The following is a 22,768-nucleotide window of genomic DNA, read 5'->3' as shown; positions in this document are numbered from 1 at the left end:
TCAATGAGGTCCATATGTGCAAGCTGTTCCCCGAGCTGCTCATCGGGAACGCCAGAAGGTGGTTCGACAGCCTTCCTCAAGACAGCATTCGATCCTACCGAGATCTAATGGATGCTTTCCATAGGAGGTTCTTTCAGAAAGCGGAAGCCCGAATTACCTCGGCTCAGCTGCTTTCTATACGTCAAGGTCGCGACGAAAAGATCAGCGACTTCCTGACGAGATTCCATAAGGAATGCCTACAAGTAGATAATCTCAATGATCTACTTGTCATTTCGGCATTCCAAAATGGAATCCTGCCCGGAGCTCTCTACAGAAAGCTCGTGGAGTGCGGCCCGCAAACAGCTCAAGAAATGTGGGACATTGCGGACCAGTTTTCCCGTGCGGATGAGGCAGACCGTCGAAAACGGTCTTTAGACAGCTCATCCCGAGAAGAGAAAAAGAAGCCCGATCAAAGTGGCCAGGTGCTTCCTCGCCGAACTCCTTTTGAAAGAATTCAAAGGGCACCGGTACAAGGCAGATTGGGGCCACGTCTCAATCCTGAGAAGCCGCCCGCTCAGTTCGTACCATTAAACAAGTCAAGAACGGAAATTTTCGAACTACATTCCGATATGTTCGAAAAACCCAAGCGGATGACGAAATCAGCCGCGCGGCGACCTCAGGATCAATATTGTTCCTTCCATCAAGCCCACGGTCACGATACCGAGGAGTGCCGAAATTTGGCTGCAGGTATTGATGTTCTTGTGAAAACAGGAACGTTAAAAAAATACCAAAGCAAGCAGCCGAAAAAGAACAAAAAGCAGAGAGGTGCGAACTGCAATCCTCAGGATCCGAAAAGGCATGAAGATCCCGAAGACGACGACGAGCCGCAATATGATGGAGTAATCCAGACTATTGATGCTCTCCCTGCCGGGAAGACTAAGTCGTCCCTAAAAGCAGAACGCAGAGGTTCCAATCAAGAGGAGCCGACACATAAAAGGCTGAAGAAAGACGAAGTGATTACATTTTCAGATGCCGATCCCGTCCCAGCCATCTCTCCTCACCAAGACGCTATTGTCATTCAAGCCGGAGTGGCAAACAAACTGATCCACAGAGTATTTGTGGATACAGGAGCGTCAGTCAGCGTTCTTTTTAAAGAATGTTTCGATAAAATGGAAGTGGATCCAGCTCGGCTCAGTCCGGCTCCACTTCCTCTGAAAAGTTTCGCCCAGGAGGACACCCGCCCTGAAGGTATTATCAGCCTTCCGATCACGGTGGGAAAAGCGCCTACAAGCTCCAATACGATGATCGAGTTCTTTGTGGTGAAAGCTCGGTCCCCGTACAACATCATCCTGGGGAGAGACTGGCTCAACACAGTTCGGGCCGTTTGCTCTACTTATCACCTCACCATCAAGATCCCCACTAAAGGTGGGATAGCGGTCATCCGAGGTGATCAAAAGAGAGCAAGAGAATGTCTGCAGATTGCGCTTAAAAGTGCCGAGCAATCAGTTCGGCACCATCAAGCATAGCAATCACAGCGACCGGAGTCGGAGGCAAGCGAGATGACCGAGGTCACTTCAGAGCCGAACTCAATGACCGTTCAGTTATACAAAGATGATCCATCCAGAACGGTCAAGATCGGCTTCACAGGAACGCCTCTACTCCGGGAAAAGACCATTCAGCTCCTCAAGGAGTACAAAGATGTCTTTGCATGGTCTTCGTTGGACATGACCGGAGTGCCCCCCGAGGTAATCACTCATCGGTTAAATATTGATCCTTCAATCCGGCCAGTAAAACAGAAGCAAAGACTCTTTGCGGCAGAAAGAAGCCAAGTCATCCATGACGAAGTCCGCCAATTACTAAAAGCGGATGTACTATTCGAGGTGAAATATCCTTCTTGGGTGGCCAATCCTGTGATGATCAAGAAAAAAGGAGGAGGATGGCGGATGTGCATAGATTTTACCGATCTAAACAAGCACTGTCCTAAAGATTGCTATCCCCTTCCGAATATAGATAAAAAAGTAGAAGCTTTGATCGGCTTCGAAATTTTCTGTTTTCTTGATTTATACAAAGGATATCACCAAGTGTTGATGGATGAGAGTGACGCTCCGAAAACAGCTTTCATTACCGATTTCGGCATTTTCGCTTATAAGAAGATGCCATTCGGTTTAAAGAATGCCGGAGCCACTTATCAAAGAATGGTAGACAAGCTTTTCCGGCACCTAATCGGAAAACAGGTTGAAGTGTATGTCGACGACATAGTTGTCAAAAGCAAAAGCACTTCGGAGTACGAAGACAACCTCAAATCCACTCTCGACGTGCTCCGAAAAGCCAACCTCAAACTCAACCCCCAAAAATGTACCTTTTTGGTAGATTCGGGAAAATTTCTGGGTTGTTGGGTTTCAAAGGACGGACTCAAGGCAAATCCCTCAAAAGTTCAGGTTATTCAGAACATGGCGATGCCGAAGTCCGTACACGATGTGCAAAGACTAACTGGATGTCTAGCCGCATTGAGCAGATTCCTTTCCCAAGCAGCCGAAAAGCAACTGCCATTCTTCAAAGTGTTAAAAAAGGCACCAAAGTTTGAGTGGGGAGCCGAGCAGAAAAAGGCTTTTGACGAGCTCAAAAGTTATTTAGCCGAGCTTCCAATTCTCTCTGCTCCAACAGATGCCGAAGTAATTTTCTTATACTTAGCGGCATCCGATCAAACCATTAGCGCGGTGCTTGTACGAGGAGAAGGCCTAAAGCAGTTTCCCATCTACTTTACAAGCCGAGCATTAAGAGGTCCAGAAACAAGGTATCAACCTCTGGAAAAAATTGCTCTGGCGTTAGTAAATGCAGCAAGGAGACTGCGGCCATACTTCTATGCTCACAGGGTATGCGTCTTAACCGATCTGCCTCTTCGGCAAGTTTTGACCAAGCCAGAAGCATCAGGCAGAATCGCCAAATGGGCCATAGAGCTGGGAGAACACTCAATCGAGTACCTACCTCGGAAAGCCATCAAGGGACAAGCCTTGGCAGATTTTCTTGCAGAGGCCAAGTTCGATCAAGCAATCCCTGTCATTGCCGAACAGAAAAATTCTGCCAATGCCGAACTAGCACAGCCCTTGGAATCCGAAGAAGAGCCGCCGGACTGCTGGAGCGGATTCGTAGATGGAGCTTCAAACAAGATGGGAAGTGGAGCTGGTATTTTACTTGTCGCTCCCGACGGACACGAGGTAACCTACTCACTTCGGTTCCTATTCCCCACTACTAATAATGAAGCCGAGTACGAAGCCCTCCTGGCCGGACTCCAGTTAGCGCAAAGTCTGCTTGTCAAATCTCTCAAAGTCCATTGTGATTCACAAGTCCTAGTAAATCACATGTTGGGTACAAGTGAAGCTCGTGACGAGAGAATGAAGAAGTATTTGGACAAAGCGCAAAGCATCAGCCGAAGTTTCTCCTATTTTCGGATAATCCGCATTCCCAGAGCGGAAAATAGCCGAGCAGATACCTTAAGTAAGTTGGCCTCAGATCCGAGCTCAAAGGCGGAAGAATTAATGCATCGAAGCATTGATGAAGCCGAGGTACATTCAGTATCCAGCTCGCCGAACTGGATGACGCCGATCTGGCAGTATCTGGATCGAGGACAATTGCCCGAGGATAAGAGAGAAGCTCGGAAGATCACGTGCCGAGCACTTCGGTACGAACTTCATGAAGGAGTCCTCTTTAGAAAGTCTTACCTCCAGCCGTTATTGCGGTGCGTAGGACCAGAAGAGACGGACTACATCCTCAGAGAAGTTCATGAAGGATCGTGCGGCAGCCACATCGGAGCTAGAGCCTTAGCTAAAAAAGTTCTAAGATGGGGATATTATTGGCCAACCTTGGTACAAGAAGCAGGGCAGCTCGTCAAGACCTGCCCGAAGTGCCAAATCCATGCAAATATCCCAAGGATGCCGCAGACCGATCTATCCACTATGCAGAGCCCTTGGCCTTTTATGCAATGGGGCATAGACATAGTGGGACCACTTCCTCAAGCTCCTCGGCAAATGAAATTCCTAATCGTTGCCGTGGACTACTTTACGAAGTGGGTGGAAGCTGAACCATTAGCTACGATAACGAGCTCGAAGGCATTGGATTTCGTCTGGAAGAACATAGTGTGCCGATTTGGCATACCCCACATCCTCATCTCGGATAACGGGACTCAGTTCACCGACAAGACGTTCAAGAATTGGTGCCAAGAGCTGAATATTCAACAGCGGTTCACTTCGGTCTCTCATCCACAAGCAAACGGACAAACGGAGGTAACAAATCGTATCCTGGTGAAAGGGTTAAAAGCTCGGTTAGAACAAGCCAAAGGACAATGGGTAGAAAATCTCCCTCAAGTCCTATGGTCCTACCGAACTACACCCACAACCTCCAACGGTGAAACTCCGTACAGTCTGGTGTACGGCACTGAAGCCGTAATTCCGGTGGAGATCGGCGTACCCAGTCCCCGAACTCTAAATTTCTCCTCAGAAATGAATGACGACGGACTGAGAGCCGAGCTAGATCTTGCCGAAGAAAGAAGAGAATTGGCATGTATAAAAGCAGCCAAGTACAAGGAGCAAGTAGCCCGGTATTACAACCAAAGGGTGAAGAAGCTGCAATTTCAAGTGGGAGATCTCGTCTTGAGAAACAACGAAGTAAGCCGAGCAGAAAAGCTGGGCAAGCTCGAACCCACATGGGAAGGTCCGTATCGGGTGTCAAAAGTCCTCGGCAAAGGGTCTTACAAATTGGCTCACATGTCAGGAGAACAGGTACCCCGAACATGGCACATTTCCAACCTCAAAAAGTTCCATTTGTAAGAGACAGTCCGGTCAGTCAGTCTTGAGTCCTGTCCAGTCAATGTGCTTTGTTTGGTTTGCTTGGCCTTTGTTTCTCTATGTGCTTTTTATGTCTATATGCGTTTTGTCTGTCTATGTGCGTGTCGTCTCTTATAAATGTTACTGAGGTATCTTGTTCTTCGAAGGCTGATCCCCTTCTTAGAACATATACAAGCCAACGATTGTGAGTCAAAGCTTCTAAAGAGGATACAAGACCACAATTCAGCTTAAACAAGCAGTTCGTCTGAAACGAGCTGCAACAAGCCAACGATTGTGAGTCAAAGCTTCTAAAGAGGATACAAGACCACAATTCAGCTTAAGAATCAAGCACTTCGTCTGAAACGAACTGCAACAAAAGTCCGATTCACGCGATAAAACTTGCCTGAATTAGGACAAGGGAAAGTCCGATCCCCAAATTAGGACAACGGAAAGTCCGATCCGAGCGATAAAACTCGCCAAATTAGGACACAAACCAAGTCCGGTCAAAGAAGAGTTCACTTCATAAGACCGAGGACAAACATCAACTTACCCCGTACCTTTATCCAGAATGCCGAAGTGATTCACTTCGCTTTTCGGGGGGGGTAGTGATGGAGTACGTACTAAACAAGCCCATCAGCCTAAAGCCCAAGAAAGAGTATCAGTTCGGCACGACCAAAGAGTTCGGCCCCAGCCTACAGCTCGGTAAAAGCCAACCAATCAAACTCTGCTCTCAGGTCGGCATCAAGCTCTACTCTCAGATCGGCAAAAGCTACTCGGCAATAATTCAGCAGTTCGGTTTCAGTATTCGACCGAACTGGGAGATAGCGGACTCATGCATGACATCCACGACATCCACGACATAATTGCTGATGATGTAAGCCACTGCCTAGTTAGTGGCCACGCAGGATCTCATGACCTCCACGACATCCACGACATAATTACTGATGATGTAAGCCACTGCCTAGTTAGTGGCCACGCAGGATCTCATGACCTCCATGACCTCCACGACTTAGGGTGGTGATGCAAGCCACAATCTCAGTTCAATATATAAATAGAACTTAGATCTGACGGAAATGACACTCACTCTTTCGTTCTCTAGAGACAGAATAGATTATATAGCAAGTGTGTATTGTAAGCTGTAATCCCAGATCAAGCAATACAACTCTGCCCTCTTTTCTTCCCGTGGACGTAGATTTACTTCAGTAAATCGAACCACGTAAATTCATTGTGTCGTGATCTTTATTCTCTACCAGCATTTACAAACATCAGAAATTCGCGGATCCATCAAGGAGTAAAATCAATCAAAACTCATAAGCAATTTTTTACAAAATGTTGCGCAAATCGTTTTTTGCTATTGGCACTCCTCTTGGGCCTCGTCGGCGCCGCGCGGCTCCATATCCGCCACGGCCAAAAAATATAAAAAAATTCATCAAGGCTGCTCTCTCCGGTGCTGAACTCTGCAGTTCTCAGCTCAAAAACAGCAATTTCGAGGAGAAAAAAGATTGCGAAGACGCAGAACATGTTGAGATGGCAAGAGATCTTACCAAATACGTTGTTCTGCACAAGCAAGTGCTGTCTGCCGCTCTGTTACGATCCCCCTATATCTTAGGATTCCCCAAATATTTAGTTATCTTTTTATTCCCCATATCTTTTGATTCATAGTATATTTTCATATCTTGTTTTCTTGTTCCCTAAGCTAGTATTCTAATATTATAAATAGGGCTAGGTTGTTATCTTTTTATTCATTGAATGAAGAAATAATTTGCCCACATTACTTGTGCAATACTCCTTATCAAACCTTGAAGACTGCCGACTGAGGAAGTTCTCCGCGCCAGCCACGAATTGAGCCGCCGACCCCAACGTTCGGGGCGCCGGATTGGTGTGTTGCGAGTGTAATCGCAGGATTTCTTCGTTAAGAGAATTGTACTCTTAACAACTGGTGCTTTCATCGGTTCTCACCCTCCGCATCCATTCACCCTAATTAGAGACTTTGAGATGCCAAATTTGGAAGACTCTTATACAACCAAGTTGTTTGATCGCATACATGCTGCGATTGACAAACTGGAGACCCGGTTGGACGCAGCCAATCGACGCTTTGGCAAACTTCGTGCGCCTCCCCTGCCGGAGCCACCGCCTCATCAGACTCCAGACCCGATGTACTCGCAGCGAACCCGCCGCTATCCACCCCACAGTCAGTCGCGGCCTAGAACACCTCCATACACCTCTAGGCCTTCATCATATTTCAGCCCAGATACGTACGGCCCGCAGCCGTATTCGTGTTCAGACTGGGAACAACCTGGAGTGCTCAGCGACTACTACGAGCCGCCGCACGCACGCTCTATTTCCAGCTGGTATTCCGCCCGACAGAATGTCTACCGGCCTCCGCGCAACGCCTTCACCTCTGGGGATCAGTTCGCGGAGCAGGAACGGCCACTCCGACAGCCGCATTGCGCTCGCCAAAGCCCGAACTCGGGTTGGTCTTCGTCAGAATCGCACCAGCAGCCGTTTCTGCATGTGAAAAACCAGACTTGCTGGGATCTGCCCTCCCAAACGTCCGATCGCCGTGTTGGAAAGATTCGCGCTCCCCCGTTGCCAGAACATCAGCCACAGCTGACTCCGTCAGATCATCAGCTACAGCAGCCAAGTACAACATCGACTATTGAGCTTCCTCCCTACGTCGCACCGAGCCCTTGCCAGCCCTTGCTATCGATGTCCGTGAAAGCTCCATTATGCGCCTTTCCTCGTCAACCGCAAGCGGGTGTCTCAAGCTCAAGGAAAAAGGAGTGGAAAATTGATTCGCACGATGATGAAGAGAAGAGGGAAGAGAAGTTGATAGTACTTAGTAATGTGTGGAATCAAAAAGAGATAAGGAAAGAGAATGACTCTATTACCAAAAGAGAAGATGAGGTTAACAACACTTTTCTGAGGGTGATCGAGAAAGAGATGAAACCTGAAGCTCTTGATTCTAGTTTGGAGTCGAAAGAAAAGACTTTAGGTATGCATCCTGAAAAGCAGAGCAAAATCGAGAGGATGGAGAGTCTAAGCCTTGTTGAGGAGGACAAGGCTGCTTTTGAGATACAAAAGTACAACCTTGAAGAGGAAATGGAAGAGAAGAGAATGTTATTTGAGGATGAGATTAGAGTCAAGACTGTAAAATTGGTTACGAAGAAGACCGCAATCAGCAACACAAAGAAAATATTGAAAAAGAGAGGGCAGTCTTGTGCGTTTGATCCCGGAGGGACTCTTCGTGGTGTCGTGGTTTCCACCTTGAGGACAAGGTGGATTTTAACCGTGGGGGAGTTGTTACGATCCCCCTATATCTTAGGATTCCCCAAATATTTAGTTATCTTTTTATTCCCCATATCTTTTGATTCATAGTATATTTTCATATCTTGTTTTCTTGTTCCCTAAGCTAGTATTCTAGTATTATAAATAGGGCTAGGTTGTTATCTTTTTATTCATTGAATGAAGAAATAATTTGCCCACATTACTTGTGCAATACTCCTTATCAAACCTTGAAGACTGCCGACTGAGGAAGTTCTCCGCGCCAGCCACGAATTGAGCCGCCGACCCCAACGTTCGGGGCGCCGGATTGGTGTGTTGCGAGTGTAATCGCAGGATTTCTTCGTTAAGAGAATTGTACTCTTAACACGCTCTCAACATTCTTACAATTGATTGAATTAATGCAAGGTGCTGTGAGTGATTAGTTGTGTTTATTTTGTTATGTTTATGTTATGCCTTATGTATTTATAGATAGGCAAATGTAATATTTAAACCGAGAGCATGATAATGTGGTCTTGGAATAAAATTTCAGAGACTTGCCATTGTGTCCAACCAATTATAATTTCAAAAAAAGCAATTGACTTGGGCTTGCCCTAACATTTATTATAAGAGGCTAATATAGAATATGAAAAATTGCATTTTCACATCCATATATCGTATGTATATATTGATGTAGGCTCATTTTGGGCTTGTGGTGAAATCTCGCAGTATACAAAATCCATCAAAGCTAGTACTACAACTTATCTATTTATGTATGCACATAGCCACATAGGGGTGATCAAATAAGATACTCTTTCAGCAGGATCTAAAAACATTAAGATGCTCAACATGAAAATCAATCATATATAGCCATCCATTTAATCAAGATTCGTGTAGAACAAATTGGTTTGTAGTTCTTAAACTAACAATTATTCCTACTAGAACCACCTCCATACATATGCGAATTTCGAGTACTACTTTCAAGAAAAATCAATGTTACAATAATTTTTTTTTCGTAATTTAGCTTTAATGTATAGGCTGCATTGCATGTCTATATAATATGGGTGGACACATTTTTTTTGGGTGAGAATTATGTGTTGAATTGAATTGGGTTAAAATTATTATTCATTGATATTGTGAATACACGGTAGTCTCCAACTCTCCATTCTTTATAGGAGAGTGATACTCCTAAAATAACATATACTCCATATTCTGTAAGGTAAAACAATCTTTATGATCTTATATGATATTCTCCATTTTGAGTAAGGAATAGTATTTGTTTAACACTGTATGGTGGCGTTCAGTTGCCATGACTAATATCATGAGACTATCCATTTAGGATTAAGTTGTGAGATTATTTTAGTTAGAGGGGGAGGCTATGACTAATTATCATGAGACTATCAATCTAGAATTAAGTTGAAGGGTTCAATCTTATAAACCAAACATGATACATATTTAATCATGAGATTTAATCTTGACAACCGGACTCCCCTATATGTATTGTGTATAGATTTTAAGTTTCATATAACCACTAAAAAATTGTGCATCGGTATCAGTAATTATTCAGAGTTTAACGTTGCTAACTTGTAGGTAGGCCTGTGGCCAAGAGTCCAGATCATATTCAAAGAACATAACATATGACTTTAATTTTTTTTAACAAAAGTCAAAAGTTATGGACTACAAAATGTGTTTCCAGCTAGTTACACATTAATATAGGGGCAATGTTTTTTTAAGATGATATATCTATCATATACTCCACAAATTGATATTTCACTCCTATTTATGCATATATTTTAGAACCAACATATAGCCGTTTCACTTACCAAAATGTTACTCCACTACATTTTGGCTAAAATTTATAAATTCTTACCAAAATACCCTTAGTAATTTGCAATGTAAAATTAATTCAAGTAGAGGGTAGGGTAAAATTGTACTCCATGAAAACTGAAAGTTCACATGTAATCGTTCAATTTGAAATACCGTGCGACCCTTTCATATATCGGTGAAAATAATCTATTTACCTAAAAAGAACTAGAGGGAACATCATTTTTGGTCCACGAACTTTGGCAAAGTATCATTTTAGGTCCGTGAACTTTGAAAATATCATTTTAGGTCCGTGAACTTTGAGTTAGTATCATTTGAGGTACTTTTTACTATTTCCAAATTTTTTTGGACAAAAATACCCTCAATACCTTAAAGTGTATATATTTTTAATAAATTTATCATATACTCATAATTTTTTATAAATATCTTTATAATATATTTTTGACAAATTTTCTAAATATAATTTGACCTTAAATATTATCACTTAATTTTGTGACATGCAAGTAAAATTGCTTCTTCAATTTTTTATATTAATTTTTTAATAAAGAACTTTCTTTAATAATAAAAAATTGAATAAAGATCTTTTTATAAATATCTTTACAATATATTTTTGATAAATTTTCTAAATATAATTTGACCTAAAATATTATCACTTAATTTTGTGACATGCAAGTAAAATTGCTTCTTCAATTTTTTATATTAATTTTTTTAAAAAAATTGAATAAAGAACTTTCTTTAATAATAAAAAAATGAATAAAGATCTTTTTATAAATATCTTTACAATATATTTTTGACAAATTTTCTAAATATAATTTGACCTTCAATATTATCATTTAATTTTGTGACATGCAAGAAAAGATCTTTATTCAATTTTTTATTATTAAAGAAAAGTTCTTTATTCAATTTTAAAAAAATTAATATAAAAAATTGAAGTAGCAATTTTACTTTCATGTCACAAAATTAAGTGATAATATTTAAGGTCAAATTATATTTAGAAAATTTGTCAAAAATATATTGTAAAGATATTTATAAAAAATTATGAGTATATGATAAATTTATTAAAAATATATACACTTTAATGTATTGAGGGTATTTTCGTCCAAACAAACTTGAAAATAGTAAAAAGTACCTCAAATGATACTAACTCAAAGTTCACGGACCTAAAATGATACTTTGACAAAGTTCGTGGACCAAAAATGATGTTCCCTCAAAGAACTATGGGTTAAATATTTAAAACGTTGAGGACTACTCCCTCCGTCCACCAATATAAGGCCAATTTTAATAGGATATGAGTTTTAAGAAATGTAGTAGAAAAAGTGAGGGGAAAATGTTAGTGGAATGTAAGTCCTATTTTTATATACTTATATTAAAATGCGAGTAAAATAAAGTTACTGAAATGTGGGATTCATTACTAAAAGTAGTAAAAAAAAACAAATAACACATTTATTGGTGGACAGACGAAAATGATAAAACGAGACACTTATTGTTGAACGAAGACAATATATATGTAGTAGTAATATGGAGTACTTACTCAGCAAAATAATTATTTTTCACTATTGCTATCAATTAACTAGACTTATTTTAAAAACATTGAAATTTTGAATCTGCTCAACATATGAAACCGAGCTATAAACTTGAAGGCGGTGAATAGGAAATGAAAAAAAATGTGAGAGACAAGGAAACCTCATTTGTCTGAAGAAAACACGTTTTTACAGATATTATACAAATAAATTGAGACGCTCCAGAAAAACAAGGCAACCAATTCAACGGCGAAAGTGTCGTGGTTTATTATTTAATTTTAAAAAATTAATTATATTCCTCAACGACTAATTAAGTTGTGTGTATATATGAAAATAAATTTGTGTTGTGTTGTGTTGTTCTATGATTATTTGTACTATCTTTTAATAAAATAAATGTTTGTCTAATGTGCAATTTCTTGGGTTCACGTCCTATGAAATTGGTCTGCGACCACCATAAAACTTTGCAACGTTAAACTCTGACAAATTTCTGAATTTCTATGCATAAATTTAGTGCCTGAAATTTCGATCTATGATTACATCTCAAATTTATTAATTAATTAATCACCACCTCCCATGCAAGAGCAAAATAATCATTTAATTCCCATCAAGGTCAGCACCGGCACTCTGAGATGCACTATTATTGACATCTTATTTTTTCAGTTCCAAGAAATTTGACTAATATATTATTGTCGTCTAAGACAAACACGAATAAAATTGAAACTTTTCTGTTTGATCAGTTCATTTCAAGCAACTCCACCCCCTCAAATATGACTCCCACAGTTAAAAAAAAATAAAAAATATAACTCCCACAGTTAGTTTTAGTTGACATAGTTTTCATCATAACTAATCATCAGCTACATTTTTCACATGCATTAGCAGTCCACATCTTTTACACAACTTCTTATACAAAACTATATTCTGCTTTCAAAATATCCAGGTTATAGTAATATTTTTTTTCTAAATTTGCAAAGGTAGGCAATTAATGCTGGTGACACAATTATGATAAATATATACAGATCTTAGTATTGGATAAAAGTTCATAATTATATAACGTGCCACCTGGCCCAGCCACGTTGGTATTCACTGTCTTTCCCTCAGTTCTATGCCGTATTAAATTGCAACCATCAAATTTCAATATTTAATTATTTGATCAATTTGACCATTCAATTATATATCCAGCAATACCAATTGAATCTTCTCAACCCTCAACCTTTCCCTTTTCCACAAAATGTCCAAACTCGCTCTCTCAATCTTCTCTCTTGCCTCTCTCATCCTCACACTCACACTCACACTCTTCTCTCTAAATTTCAACCCCAAATTCCTCCAAAATGCCCCTAGAAAAATCCATATTCACAAACACGTCCAACTACTCGCCGCCTCGTCGGCCTGCGACGGCGCAATGTACCAGGACCTCTGCGTCTCCACCGTCGCCGCCCTGCCGGAGCTGCGGCGGAAGACGCTGCCGGAGGTGATATCGCACACGATCAACGTGACGATGAAGGAGGTCCGCGACTCCGCCTCCAACTGCAGCAGCCTCCGCCGCAAGCTGCTGAAGAGGCTGGAGCCGCTCGAGCTCCACGCCCTCGAGGACTGCCTCGAGCTCTTCGCCGACACCGTCGCCGAGCTCGGAAAAGTCCTCTCCGACCTCTCCTCCTCCGGCGACGCATTGCCGGAGAAGCACTACGCCGATCTGCAGACGCTCCTCAGCGGCGCGATGACGAATCAGAACACCTGCCTCGACGGATTTGCGTACGGAAAGAACAACACGCGCCGCTTCATCGAGGGGCGCCTCCGCCGCATCTCGCGCCATTTCAGCAATTCGCTGGCGATGGTGCAGAAGCTGAAGAAGAAAAAAGGCAGGAAATTGGTGAATTCGGAGGAGGAGCATTTCGCCGAGTACGGGAGAATGCGGGGCGGATTTCCGGCGTGGCTGAGTAGATCGGATCGGAGGCTGCTGCAGGCGGCGGCGAACGAGACGAGGTTCGATGTGGTGGTGGCGAAGGACGGAAGCGGCAATTTCACCACCGTGAATGAAGCGGTGGCGGCGGCGCCGAACAATAGCGACACGAGATTTGTGATTTACATCAAAGCGGGGGCGTATTTCGAGTATGTGGAGCTGGAGAGGAGGAAGATGAACATCATGTTTTTGGGGGATGGAATTGGGAAAACGTGGATCAAAGGGAACCGGAGCGTTGTCGACGGATGGACGACTTTCCGATCGTCTACAGTTGGTGAGTAGTACTCTACTACTTCAGTTAATCAATTGCTTCTGTGCGGTTTCTGCACTTACTGTTTATTTAATTTACTAATTAGATTCGAATCTGCATGTATGCGGTGTGGGCCCCCTCTTTGCATGCATTAGCTTAATCTTTGGAAACCATTGCAGTAAAATTTGTCTTAACTAGTAACTTTAATGAAGGACTACCAAGATAGCAGTAAGTAAATAATTCTACAACTCTTTTTAAAGATAATTGAGTGAAGTAGGTGAAATGGGGGTCCAAGATTACTGAATCGAATAATCTCTAGGGTTTTTGTCTGATTTAGGTAATTATTACACATATTAATATTTAACATGATTAAAAAGTGGAGTACTTATGATTTATCACGGGTTGAGATATGAGCTAGCGAAATTGGAATGTTGGAATGTCACATTGGTCATTAATGATTAAATTTATCCATGCCGTTTGTCGTGAATAGAGGATTTTGGTTGGTTGGTGATTTATGTATAAAAATCTAAATGTGAGGAGGACATTTATGAATAATTTTCAAAAATATGTGGATTCAATAATTTGGTTCCGAGACGATTAACAATAACCTAACAAAATAATTTGGTGTCAACAATAATTAAATTCATCAAGGGAAATCACCCATGTAAATTTGAAATCTAGGTCTAGGTAATGTACTCATAAATTAATTAATTTGAATGTGGTTCGTTTTTTGTCACACTCCCTTGAAATTCTTCAATAATCCATTGTTAATTAGTCCCATGATAACCAATTTTAATGATGATTTTATTTGATAAATAACCAGATTAATTTCGATATAACTTTGTCTTGGTTTAATTATGTCTAGGTAGAAAATTAATGATGTAAATTTATTTTGATTATCTAAAAACACGTCTTCTTCAAAATAGGGTCCCAAGAAAACATGATTGAAAATATAGTGTGATGCAATTATCACATAATGCCACATCCGCCGTCGGTGGTCTAAATAAATAGTGATTGGACATAGCCTGAAATGAAAAAGGGAGAATGTATTTTAATAATTTAAGTTGTTCGATTTGTAGAGACAGCTCATGTAGAAAAGCCAACCATATTTTCTTCGTTTCACTAAATGCTATGTACACCTAATATTTACTTAGTTCTTTTTATTTAGCTATTAATCTTAGTAGTACTTAATAGTTACACCATGCACCGACGTTCCAAGACGATAGTATAAAGTAGTGCATTACACTTGGAAATTTTTTAAAGTGCATGGACCATTATCCATTGTTGGTCTTCTTTTTCTCCAATATTAGCAGTGGTGAACCCAACATTTTCCCCTTTTTCCTCTTTGTTGGTCTATATTGACAACGATGGAAACTTTAATATTTATAATATACACAAATATCTATATATGAAAGTAGTAAGAGTGTAGGAAACCTTTTAAAAGTCATGGGCTGCGTGGGACAATTTAGCTTCGTGAATAGCACAACTATTAACATATTCTATTTTATTTCAAATTTCTTTTTTTCAATTTCAATTTTATGTCTTGTAATTTAACTGTGGTTTATTCCACCCAGTCAGAATATAAAATAATGTTTTACTACTATCATTTAATTTCATTTTTTGTTAGGTAATATGAATAATTCACTACTAGGGTTAGAAAGAGTTTAGTGCTAGTACAAAATTATTTGCTTGTAGATACAGTTAAGTAGTAGGAGTCTATAGTTATTTGTCACGAAAACTCAATCATGAATTCGAATTCGAATGTTGGACAGCCGTGGTGGGCAACGGGTTCATCGCGAAGGGCATCAGCTTCGAGAACTACGCGGGCCCCAGCAAGCACCAAGCCGTGGCCCTCCGCAGCGGGGCCGACTTCTCGGCCTTCTACCAATGCAGCTTCATCGCGTACCAAGACACCCTCTACGTCCATTCCCTCCGCCAGTTCTACCGCGACTGCGACGTCTACGGCACCGTCGACTTCATCTTCGGCAACGCCGCCGTCGTCCTCCAGAACTGCAACCTCTACGCCCGCCGCCCCGACCCGAACCAGCGCAACATCTTCACCGCCCAGGGCCGCGAGGATCCCAACCAGAATACCGGCATTTCCGTGCTCAACTCGAAGGCCGCCGCCGCCGCCGACCTCCTCCCCGTTTTGGGCAACTTCACGACCTACCTCGGGCGGCCGTGGAAGCAGTATTCGAGGACGGTTTTCATGTATTGTAACATGGAGAGTGTGGTGAACCGGCGAGGGTGGCTCGAGTGGGATGGGGATTTCGCGCTTGGTACGCTTTATTATGGGGAGTATATGAACCGGGGCCCCGGCTCGAATACCACGGACCGGGTCACGTGGGCGGGTTACCGGGTTATTAATAGCTCTGCTGAGGCGGCACAGTTTACGGTCGCCAATTTTATTCAGGGGAGTCAGTGGCTGCCGGCGACGGGGGTGCCGTTTTTTCCGAATTTGACGGCTACGACTTGACTCTGAGGGGGTTTTGTGGGTAGGATTAGATTGATTTGTTGTATTATTAATATTGTTATTATTCAAACGATTATTATGAAATACTATCTTTCCAATTGTTTTAAATAATTACTCACCCTTACATGACGTAGTAGTAATAAATTATTGGACTGATGAAGCCTACAAAATAGAGATTAAAAGTTGTATGAAATTATGTGCCACGTGAATTAGTCATCTTCTTTGACACCGAGGAAGTAGTATTTTCACTTAAATCTTTTACACCTACACAAGATAGTAGTTTATATCCATTAGAAGTACTTCTTTTACTCACAAAAATTAAAAAATAATTTATATTTAATTTAATTAAAACCCAAAATCCTAAAATAAGATTAGTGTTAATATACCATTGGACCAAATTAACTACTCCATTATAGATTATAGAACACCATTTTAGATTATAGACCACCACAGAAGATGTTCTAAATATCTCCACAATATACACTGATTTCAATTAGACAACATAAGATAGTAACCTTCCCATAAAAAATTAAAAGGCAGTCGAAGAAATAAAATGTTATTGCACACGATATTAGTAGTTTTGAAAGTATTTGTATTTACACAGTTGAAACTCACTTATTTATTGGAGTATAACTTAATTTACATTAGATGCCAACAACACTTTCTACAGAGCAACATTAGGTCAGCAATGGCCATTCTCTTCGATCACAGTAGAGGAAAACAATACATACATAGCTGCTTATTCTTGCACAACCTTAGCTTTACTTTCAATAGATCTCAAGATGAACCGTCCACAGCCAAAGGAACCGATTTTACCTATGGATGAACACATCATCTCACATGTCAGGTAAAAACATAGGCACGCGACGAGCAACAAAAACAGTGTACACTGCGTAGTGTAAAGGAAGAGGATCTCACCAGCGGGCGGAATTTGAGGATGTAGAACATCTCAAGGTACCGGCGAGTTTCAAGCCTCTCAAGTTTCGAGACGTATTTCCAGAAACCGTACACACCAGCTAAGGTCATCAGCCTCTCAGAGTAGATCTTCCACGTATACCTTCATAAAACAGGAGTGTGATTTTGAATGCTCGTATTTGAATTCCACTGGATGCTGAAAGTGCAGAATTTCACAATCCATACCTTTCCATAATCCTGCGAAGACCTCCTTCTGATATAGTCACCCAGTAGTTAGGATCTTCTTTGCATTTTTGGAAGAAATCTGCCATCAGGGCTCCAGCTTTATCTGGATGGTACGGATCTATATGAAATCCAGATATACCATCTTCGATGATTTCCAATGGACCGCCATGGGAAGTAGCAAAAGTCGGGAGGGCACAACCCATAGCCTCGACCACTGTTAGCCCAAATGCTTCATAGAATGCAGGCTGAAGCAAGAAACAAAAGAGTACATATTTTAACCAAGAATGAAGTGCAAGTAATAGCAGATGAGTTAGTTGCAAACGTGTTTACCTGAACAAAAATCCCTCTCTTGTCAGCTATGTAGCGGTAGAGCTCCCCATTACGGGCTCTATTTGTCTGTGATGATATCCACCTTATATGGCCATCCAAGTTGTATTCCTTAATGAGGGCGTGCATCTTCTCAATTTCTGCTATTTCTTCTCTATCATTTGATTTCTTTACATCATTGTAACCAGCCACCACCACAAGATTAGCCAACTCCATAAGCTTCGGATTTTTACCATACATTTCCACTAGTCCTGTGATGTTTTTCACTCGATCGAGCCTTGCCATTGAAAATATTATGGGCTTTGATGGATCTTTCAGTGTACCACTGGCTCATAGAGAATGAGAGTAAAAAGTCAAAAATTCTTGTTTACACAATACACTTATATATATGGTAGATTATGCCTACCATGTGTACAAGTAGATTACCTCCTAAACAATGTATTCATCGTAAATACAATAATCTAACAAGAGATCTGAAGTGGGAATTGCAATCATGTAAATTCCACTTACATGTGCTCATCAGTTTGTTCAGGATCATATATTAGCTTTTCAAGGGATTCATGGAAAGAAGTGAGTCGTTTTGCCTCCTCGGTGTAGGGGAAGTATATGCTCTCATCAGCTCCCGGAGAAACTATATTGAACTTAGGATCAAAAACATCGATTCCGTGTACAACACGATACAGATCAGGGAGAGTGAAAGCTGTATGACTCTCATATTGACCAACAGAGTTCTTCCTGGAACCAAAGCAGCTGTCAGTCATGATTACTTGAGATGCAAACTAGTTGCTCTTCTGTGCTTAAACAGCTTAAAGATGCTATTAGTAAGTAGTATAGTTTCTAGACCTACCAAAGTTCAGGTTGTATGATAATTATTTAGTTGGCTTGCAGCATCTACAAGGACATATGGGTAATATAATATTTTAAAAATCTGAAAACAGAGTATATGGCACAAAGACCTCAAGGTATGCATTTGCTCAAGGCCTGTGGCAGTTTCACAAAGACATGAGACCATAAAAGGAACAAGAATTGAGTAAAAGCATCAAAATGCCCACAAAACAGAACCATAATGCAAGTTAAAGTTCAGTGCAAATATTGACATCAATAAGCAAAATTATGTTACTTACGTTCCAGCAATTTCTTGGTATGTACTGGTGATAATAAAATCAGAATGATTCATGGCTAGTAAATCAGCAGTGAACTGACATGAGAAGTGATATTTGTCCTCGTACTTTTTCCAATATATGTCAGAATCTGGATATTTAGTTTTCTCCAAGGCATGTGCAATGGTACACTGGATACAGAACCAAGAACAACAGTTATATACAGCAACCAACTCTGTTTAAGTAAAGAAATATGCAAGCATCAGTTTTCACCTCTGTGACTCCCATCTTATGGGATAATAACGAAGCTACAAGATTTCCATCACTATAGTTGCCAATAATTAGATCTGGTACACCTTGCAGTTCAGCAGCAATTTCACCTGCAGCATCCTAACAGCAGAAAAAGACAATTTTTAGCAATTCAGTCATGCCACCATGAAGCACAACAGCCATTTTCAAGACGTGATTTAGAAATAAATGTCATCCACCTCTGCAAACTTCTCGAGATAAGGCCAGACATCGAATCTCGAAATCCATTGGCGAAGTATCCCATTCTCTGTTCTAAAAGGAACACGTAGAATATGAGAGTACTCACAACCACTTATCTTCTCCAATCTCTGGTTGCACGAGGTGCCTTTTGCATCGGGAATTAATCGAGTAACCTGGAAAAAGAAAAGGTAGGTAAAGATAGAAAAACATAAGCATCACATAAACGAGCAGAAAAAGCAATGTTATTACTTGAACTTACAATTAGAATTCGAGGTATAATATTCAGTCCTTGCTTCTTAATCCTTTGGATCATCTCAGTTTCCAAGGCCCGCACTTGATCTAGTATATACACAATCTGCAGAACAATAAAATAAGAATACAGGTACAAAGTAATAACCAAACAGTCAAACACCCACCCACACCAACACTAGAAAACTTGAATACATTTTGGGTTCGCTTTCTTTCTAGATACCATCTCAACAGTATGTATTTTTTTCCATTTTACTCTTTTAACAATCAATTAAGGTTACACTTTCATTTGCATTAATCCCAGATAATGCCACGAAACATTGTCTCTGAGAGCCTCTTCATATAGCTGATGTATTATATTAAACTCATCAGTTATTAACCCAATAACATATTCAGAGATTATTACCTGACCACCTGTGTCAGGCAGACCTAGGACATTTGCTTGGCCAAAATATCCATGTATCGATAAAATGACAACATTGAACACCATGGGTATTCTGCCGAGAAAATTTTCCAGAGTCGAAGGATCAGGAGCCTGAAGGATATCAGAGAGAAGATGCATCATCTCAACAACCAGTTCAGCAGTATCTCCCCAACCTCTCTCGAAACCTAATCCTTGCAATCTGCACAAGGGAACAAAAATGCATGAAATAACATTAATCTAACTTCTCAAAGGCAGGTCCCTGCTTGAAATTGTAAACAAAACTCACGCGAATTCAAACTCCGAATAAGGTGTTTCTGGTGGTAGTTTGTTAACATAATCCTCAGCCTTCGCCAAAGCAGACTCAAGCTGGGAGATCCTCCCTATCCGATCATTCAACATCAAAACCTATGCAGATAGCATTATTTTGATTCACTTAGGCAGTTACGAACTTTTGTAAACCAATCCACTCTTTTGATAGGCATAAATATGCAATTGATATACAATCCCCAAGAAAGAATCAGGATTTATTGGCTAAACATAATATCCCACAAGCTGATACAAGCTGAAACAGAGAGGTGGTATAAGTGCAAGACAGTGAGAACTTACATGGCCTTTATGCTTGTGTACCCTTAGGAAATCAAGTAATGGCTCGAGAGAGTCTTTGTTCCGAAACATGATTGAAGAAAGATGGCGATTGAGGAATTGAACCCCGTTGCCAATTGATGAAGATCGAGTAGGACGAGGAAATGATGCATTAAACGGCTCAAAGTCCAGTTCAAGAAAATAGGGATCATCCTTCCTAAAGAACATTGCAAGTGAAGAAAATGAATATCACAGAATCAATCTAGCAACTGAAAACGACGAACATTAAGCAGCAAATATAAATGTCACTCACTCCCCATCAACTAGTTCTTCTTTAAAACGTAGATATTCAGAAACCTTCAACTCCTCGACACTGAGTTCATACACATTGACCCGCACAAACTCCCAAACACCGGGCCTCGGCCGAATAGCTATAGCAACGAAAGGTGGTAAAACAATAGCTTCCTGACATCAAAATAAAGATTTCCCTTTAACTAAAACATAGAAACCGCCACCACATAATGAATTTGTCAAAAACACACTCAATATCTGCACTATGCGGTCACAAGCAAATCATCAAATAAGCACTTAACAATATGAAGAAACTAGGGCGTTCTCGGCTAGAACCTTCCCCATTATAATATTCCTCTAGAGAAAAATAAATGAATGAAGCTAGTAGTCATGGAAAATATTTAAAAATTTGAAATATAATTACTTGAGCAGACTTCAAAACTTCGCTGAAAGGGCCGTCACTTAGAGTTTCCTTTGCAGAATCAACGCAGATGTTTTCTAGCTCGTCTATCAGGTGATGGGGCTGAAGTATACTCTTCCCCTGCGCCACATATCTTCACACACAGTAGAAAATCAGGATCACGGCATAGTCATCAGTGAAATACTCTTCAGATTTTAATCCAAATCAAATACTAGTATCAAACTAAACTTAAAAAGATAAACTAAAGTAAATAACATGATCTCCAGTTCTCCACTTTGAAGAAACTTTAAAAGGGCTTACTAAACATTAGTTCTTAACACACAGTAGGAAATCAGCACCTCAAATATAGTAATTAGTGAAATACACATCAGATTAAAAACCAAACAGAAATATCAAACCAAAATAATTAAATAATAGTACTATGATCTCCAGTTTGAAGAAACCTAACAAGGGCGTATCAAACACTAGTTCTGTTCTTCACATAGAGTAGAAATTCAGTAACGCGGCGTATAGTAATCAGCGAAATTACTCTCCGGTTTAAACCCTAACCGATCTAATTAACAGCTGAAAAATAATATGATCTGCACTTTGAAGAAATCGCTGCTTATCACACACTAGTTTATTGCGTGGGAATTAAAAGGTTGAGATATTAATGGAATTTTCAGAGAATTTAAGAGAGAGAGAGAGAGAGAGAGAGAGAGAGACCGGGAAAGGAGAGCGACGAGTTCGTTTCTGTGAGCGGAAAGAGTATCTTCAACCCTTTCTCTCATGCTGGGTAATTTCTGTAATCTTGGTTTCCCCATTGAGATCTAAAGTGGCGTAAAACAAATAATTACAAATTCCTGACCTATAATTCTCCGATTTCTGGGGATTAGAACTTGAAATGAAAATCAGACGCGAGAGAATCGGAGTGATGCTGATTCAATTTGTACACGAATGGAGTGGAGAGAGAGAGAGAGAGAGAGAGAGAGAGAGAGCTGTGAGGCTGAGAGAGGAGTGAGAGAGAAAAGGTGGCGGTTGAGAGTTACATTAACGGGAGATAAGATTTCAAGTTATTGGTCAAGATAAGATTTTGAGAGTTACTTCCAATATAATTATAACAATTTGTTTGATATAAAATGAAAATTTTGTAAATCAAAACAAACGAAAAAATACTCTCTATGCACCCAGTTTCATAAAATCTATGCAATTTCCCCTTTACAGTCTAGAGACACGTTGAACCCATGACCTATCATCTTAAGCATTTATTATCGGTATGAAAAATAATCCTCCATCCATTCCATAAAAATATGCATTCTTTCCTTTTTTTTATCCGTCCAACAAGAATATACACTTTCAAATTTTTGAAACTGTTTTCACTATAATGAAGTGAGACTCATTCTCCTCTAACAATATTTTATTTACTTTTATATCTACCTCTCTCTTACTTTACCAATTTTGTATTAAAATTCGTGCGAACCTAAAGTGCATATTCTTTGGGAACATAGAGAGTACTATATAATCCATCAAACATGATATTGTTATACAACTATATAACATACTAAAAGACATTTCAATAAATATCTCACGCTTCTTCTAACTTCTTTGGTAGAATAGTTTCAGGGACGGATTTCAATAAATAAAAATATCATTTTTTGCATAGAATTTCATCTCTAAATGAA

General features: G+C 40.3%; 2 protein-coding genes across 2 annotated transcripts; one reads left to right on the top strand and one right to left on the bottom strand.

The window, feature by feature from the left end:
• Window positions 1-12,592: 12,592 nt before the first annotated feature.
• LOC121746632 (pectinesterase-like) lies at window positions 12,593-16,195 on the top strand. Its single transcript, XM_042140537.1, has 2 exons — window positions 12,593-13,635; window positions 15,384-16,195. Exons 1-2 carry the CDS (start codon window positions 12,633-12,635, stop codon window positions 16,085-16,087), a joined length of 1,707 nt encoding a protein of 568 aa, XP_041996471.1. The 5' UTR covers window positions 12,593-12,632; the 3' UTR covers window positions 16,088-16,195.
• Window positions 16,196-16,613: 418 nt separating this feature from the next.
• On the bottom strand, window positions 16,614-22,170 carry LOC121748810 (sucrose synthase 4-like). Its single transcript, XM_042143342.1, has 15 exons — window positions 21,813-22,170; window positions 21,111-21,240; window positions 20,709-20,860; window positions 20,420-20,612; window positions 20,100-20,218; window positions 19,796-20,012; window positions 19,400-19,495; window positions 19,140-19,313; window positions 18,925-19,041; window positions 18,676-18,842; window positions 18,062-18,286; window positions 17,555-17,876; window positions 17,225-17,469; window positions 17,003-17,141; window positions 16,614-16,900 (listed from the first exon to the last, which is right to left on the bottom strand). The coding sequence occupies exons 1-15, from the start codon at window positions 21,908-21,910 to the stop codon at window positions 16,862-16,864; spliced, it is 2,433 nt and encodes an 810-aa protein (XP_041999276.1). The 5' UTR covers window positions 21,911-22,170; the 3' UTR covers window positions 16,614-16,861.
• Between the last annotated feature and the right edge of the window lie 598 nt (window positions 22,171-22,768).

This window comes from Salvia splendens, chromosome 9 (assembly GCF_004379255.2).
Source record: "Salvia splendens isolate huo1 chromosome 9, SspV2, whole genome shotgun sequence".
Classification (NCBI taxonomy): Eukaryota; Viridiplantae; Streptophyta; class Magnoliopsida; order Lamiales; family Lamiaceae; genus Salvia; species Salvia splendens.
Note: the sequence above shows the minus strand (reverse complement) of the source record. Positions and strands in the feature narration are given on the sequence as shown.

Excerpts from the sequence above, each read along its gene's own strand:
- LOC121746632 (XM_042140537.1), top strand. The coding sequence starts at position 12,633 with ATGTCCAAACTCGCTCTCTCAATCTTCTCTCTTGCCTCTCTCATCCTC. Across the intron at positions 13,636-15,383 it reads TTTCCGATCGTCTACAGTTG|CCGTGGTGGGCAACGGGTTC; the intron begins GTGAGTAGTACT and ends AATGTTGGACAG.
- LOC121748810 (XM_042143342.1), bottom strand. The coding sequence starts at position 21,910 with ATGGGGAAACCAAGATTACAGAAATTACCCAGCATGAGAGAAAGGGTT. Across the intron at positions 18,287-18,675 it reads TACCAAGAAATTGCTGGAAC|GAAGAACTCTGTTGGTCAAT; the intron begins GTAAGTAACATA and ends CTTTGGTTCCAG. Across the intron at positions 16,901-17,002 it reads TCCTCAAATTCCGCCCGCTG|GTAAAATCGGTTCCTTTGGC; the intron begins GTGAGATCCTCT and ends GTTCATCCATAG.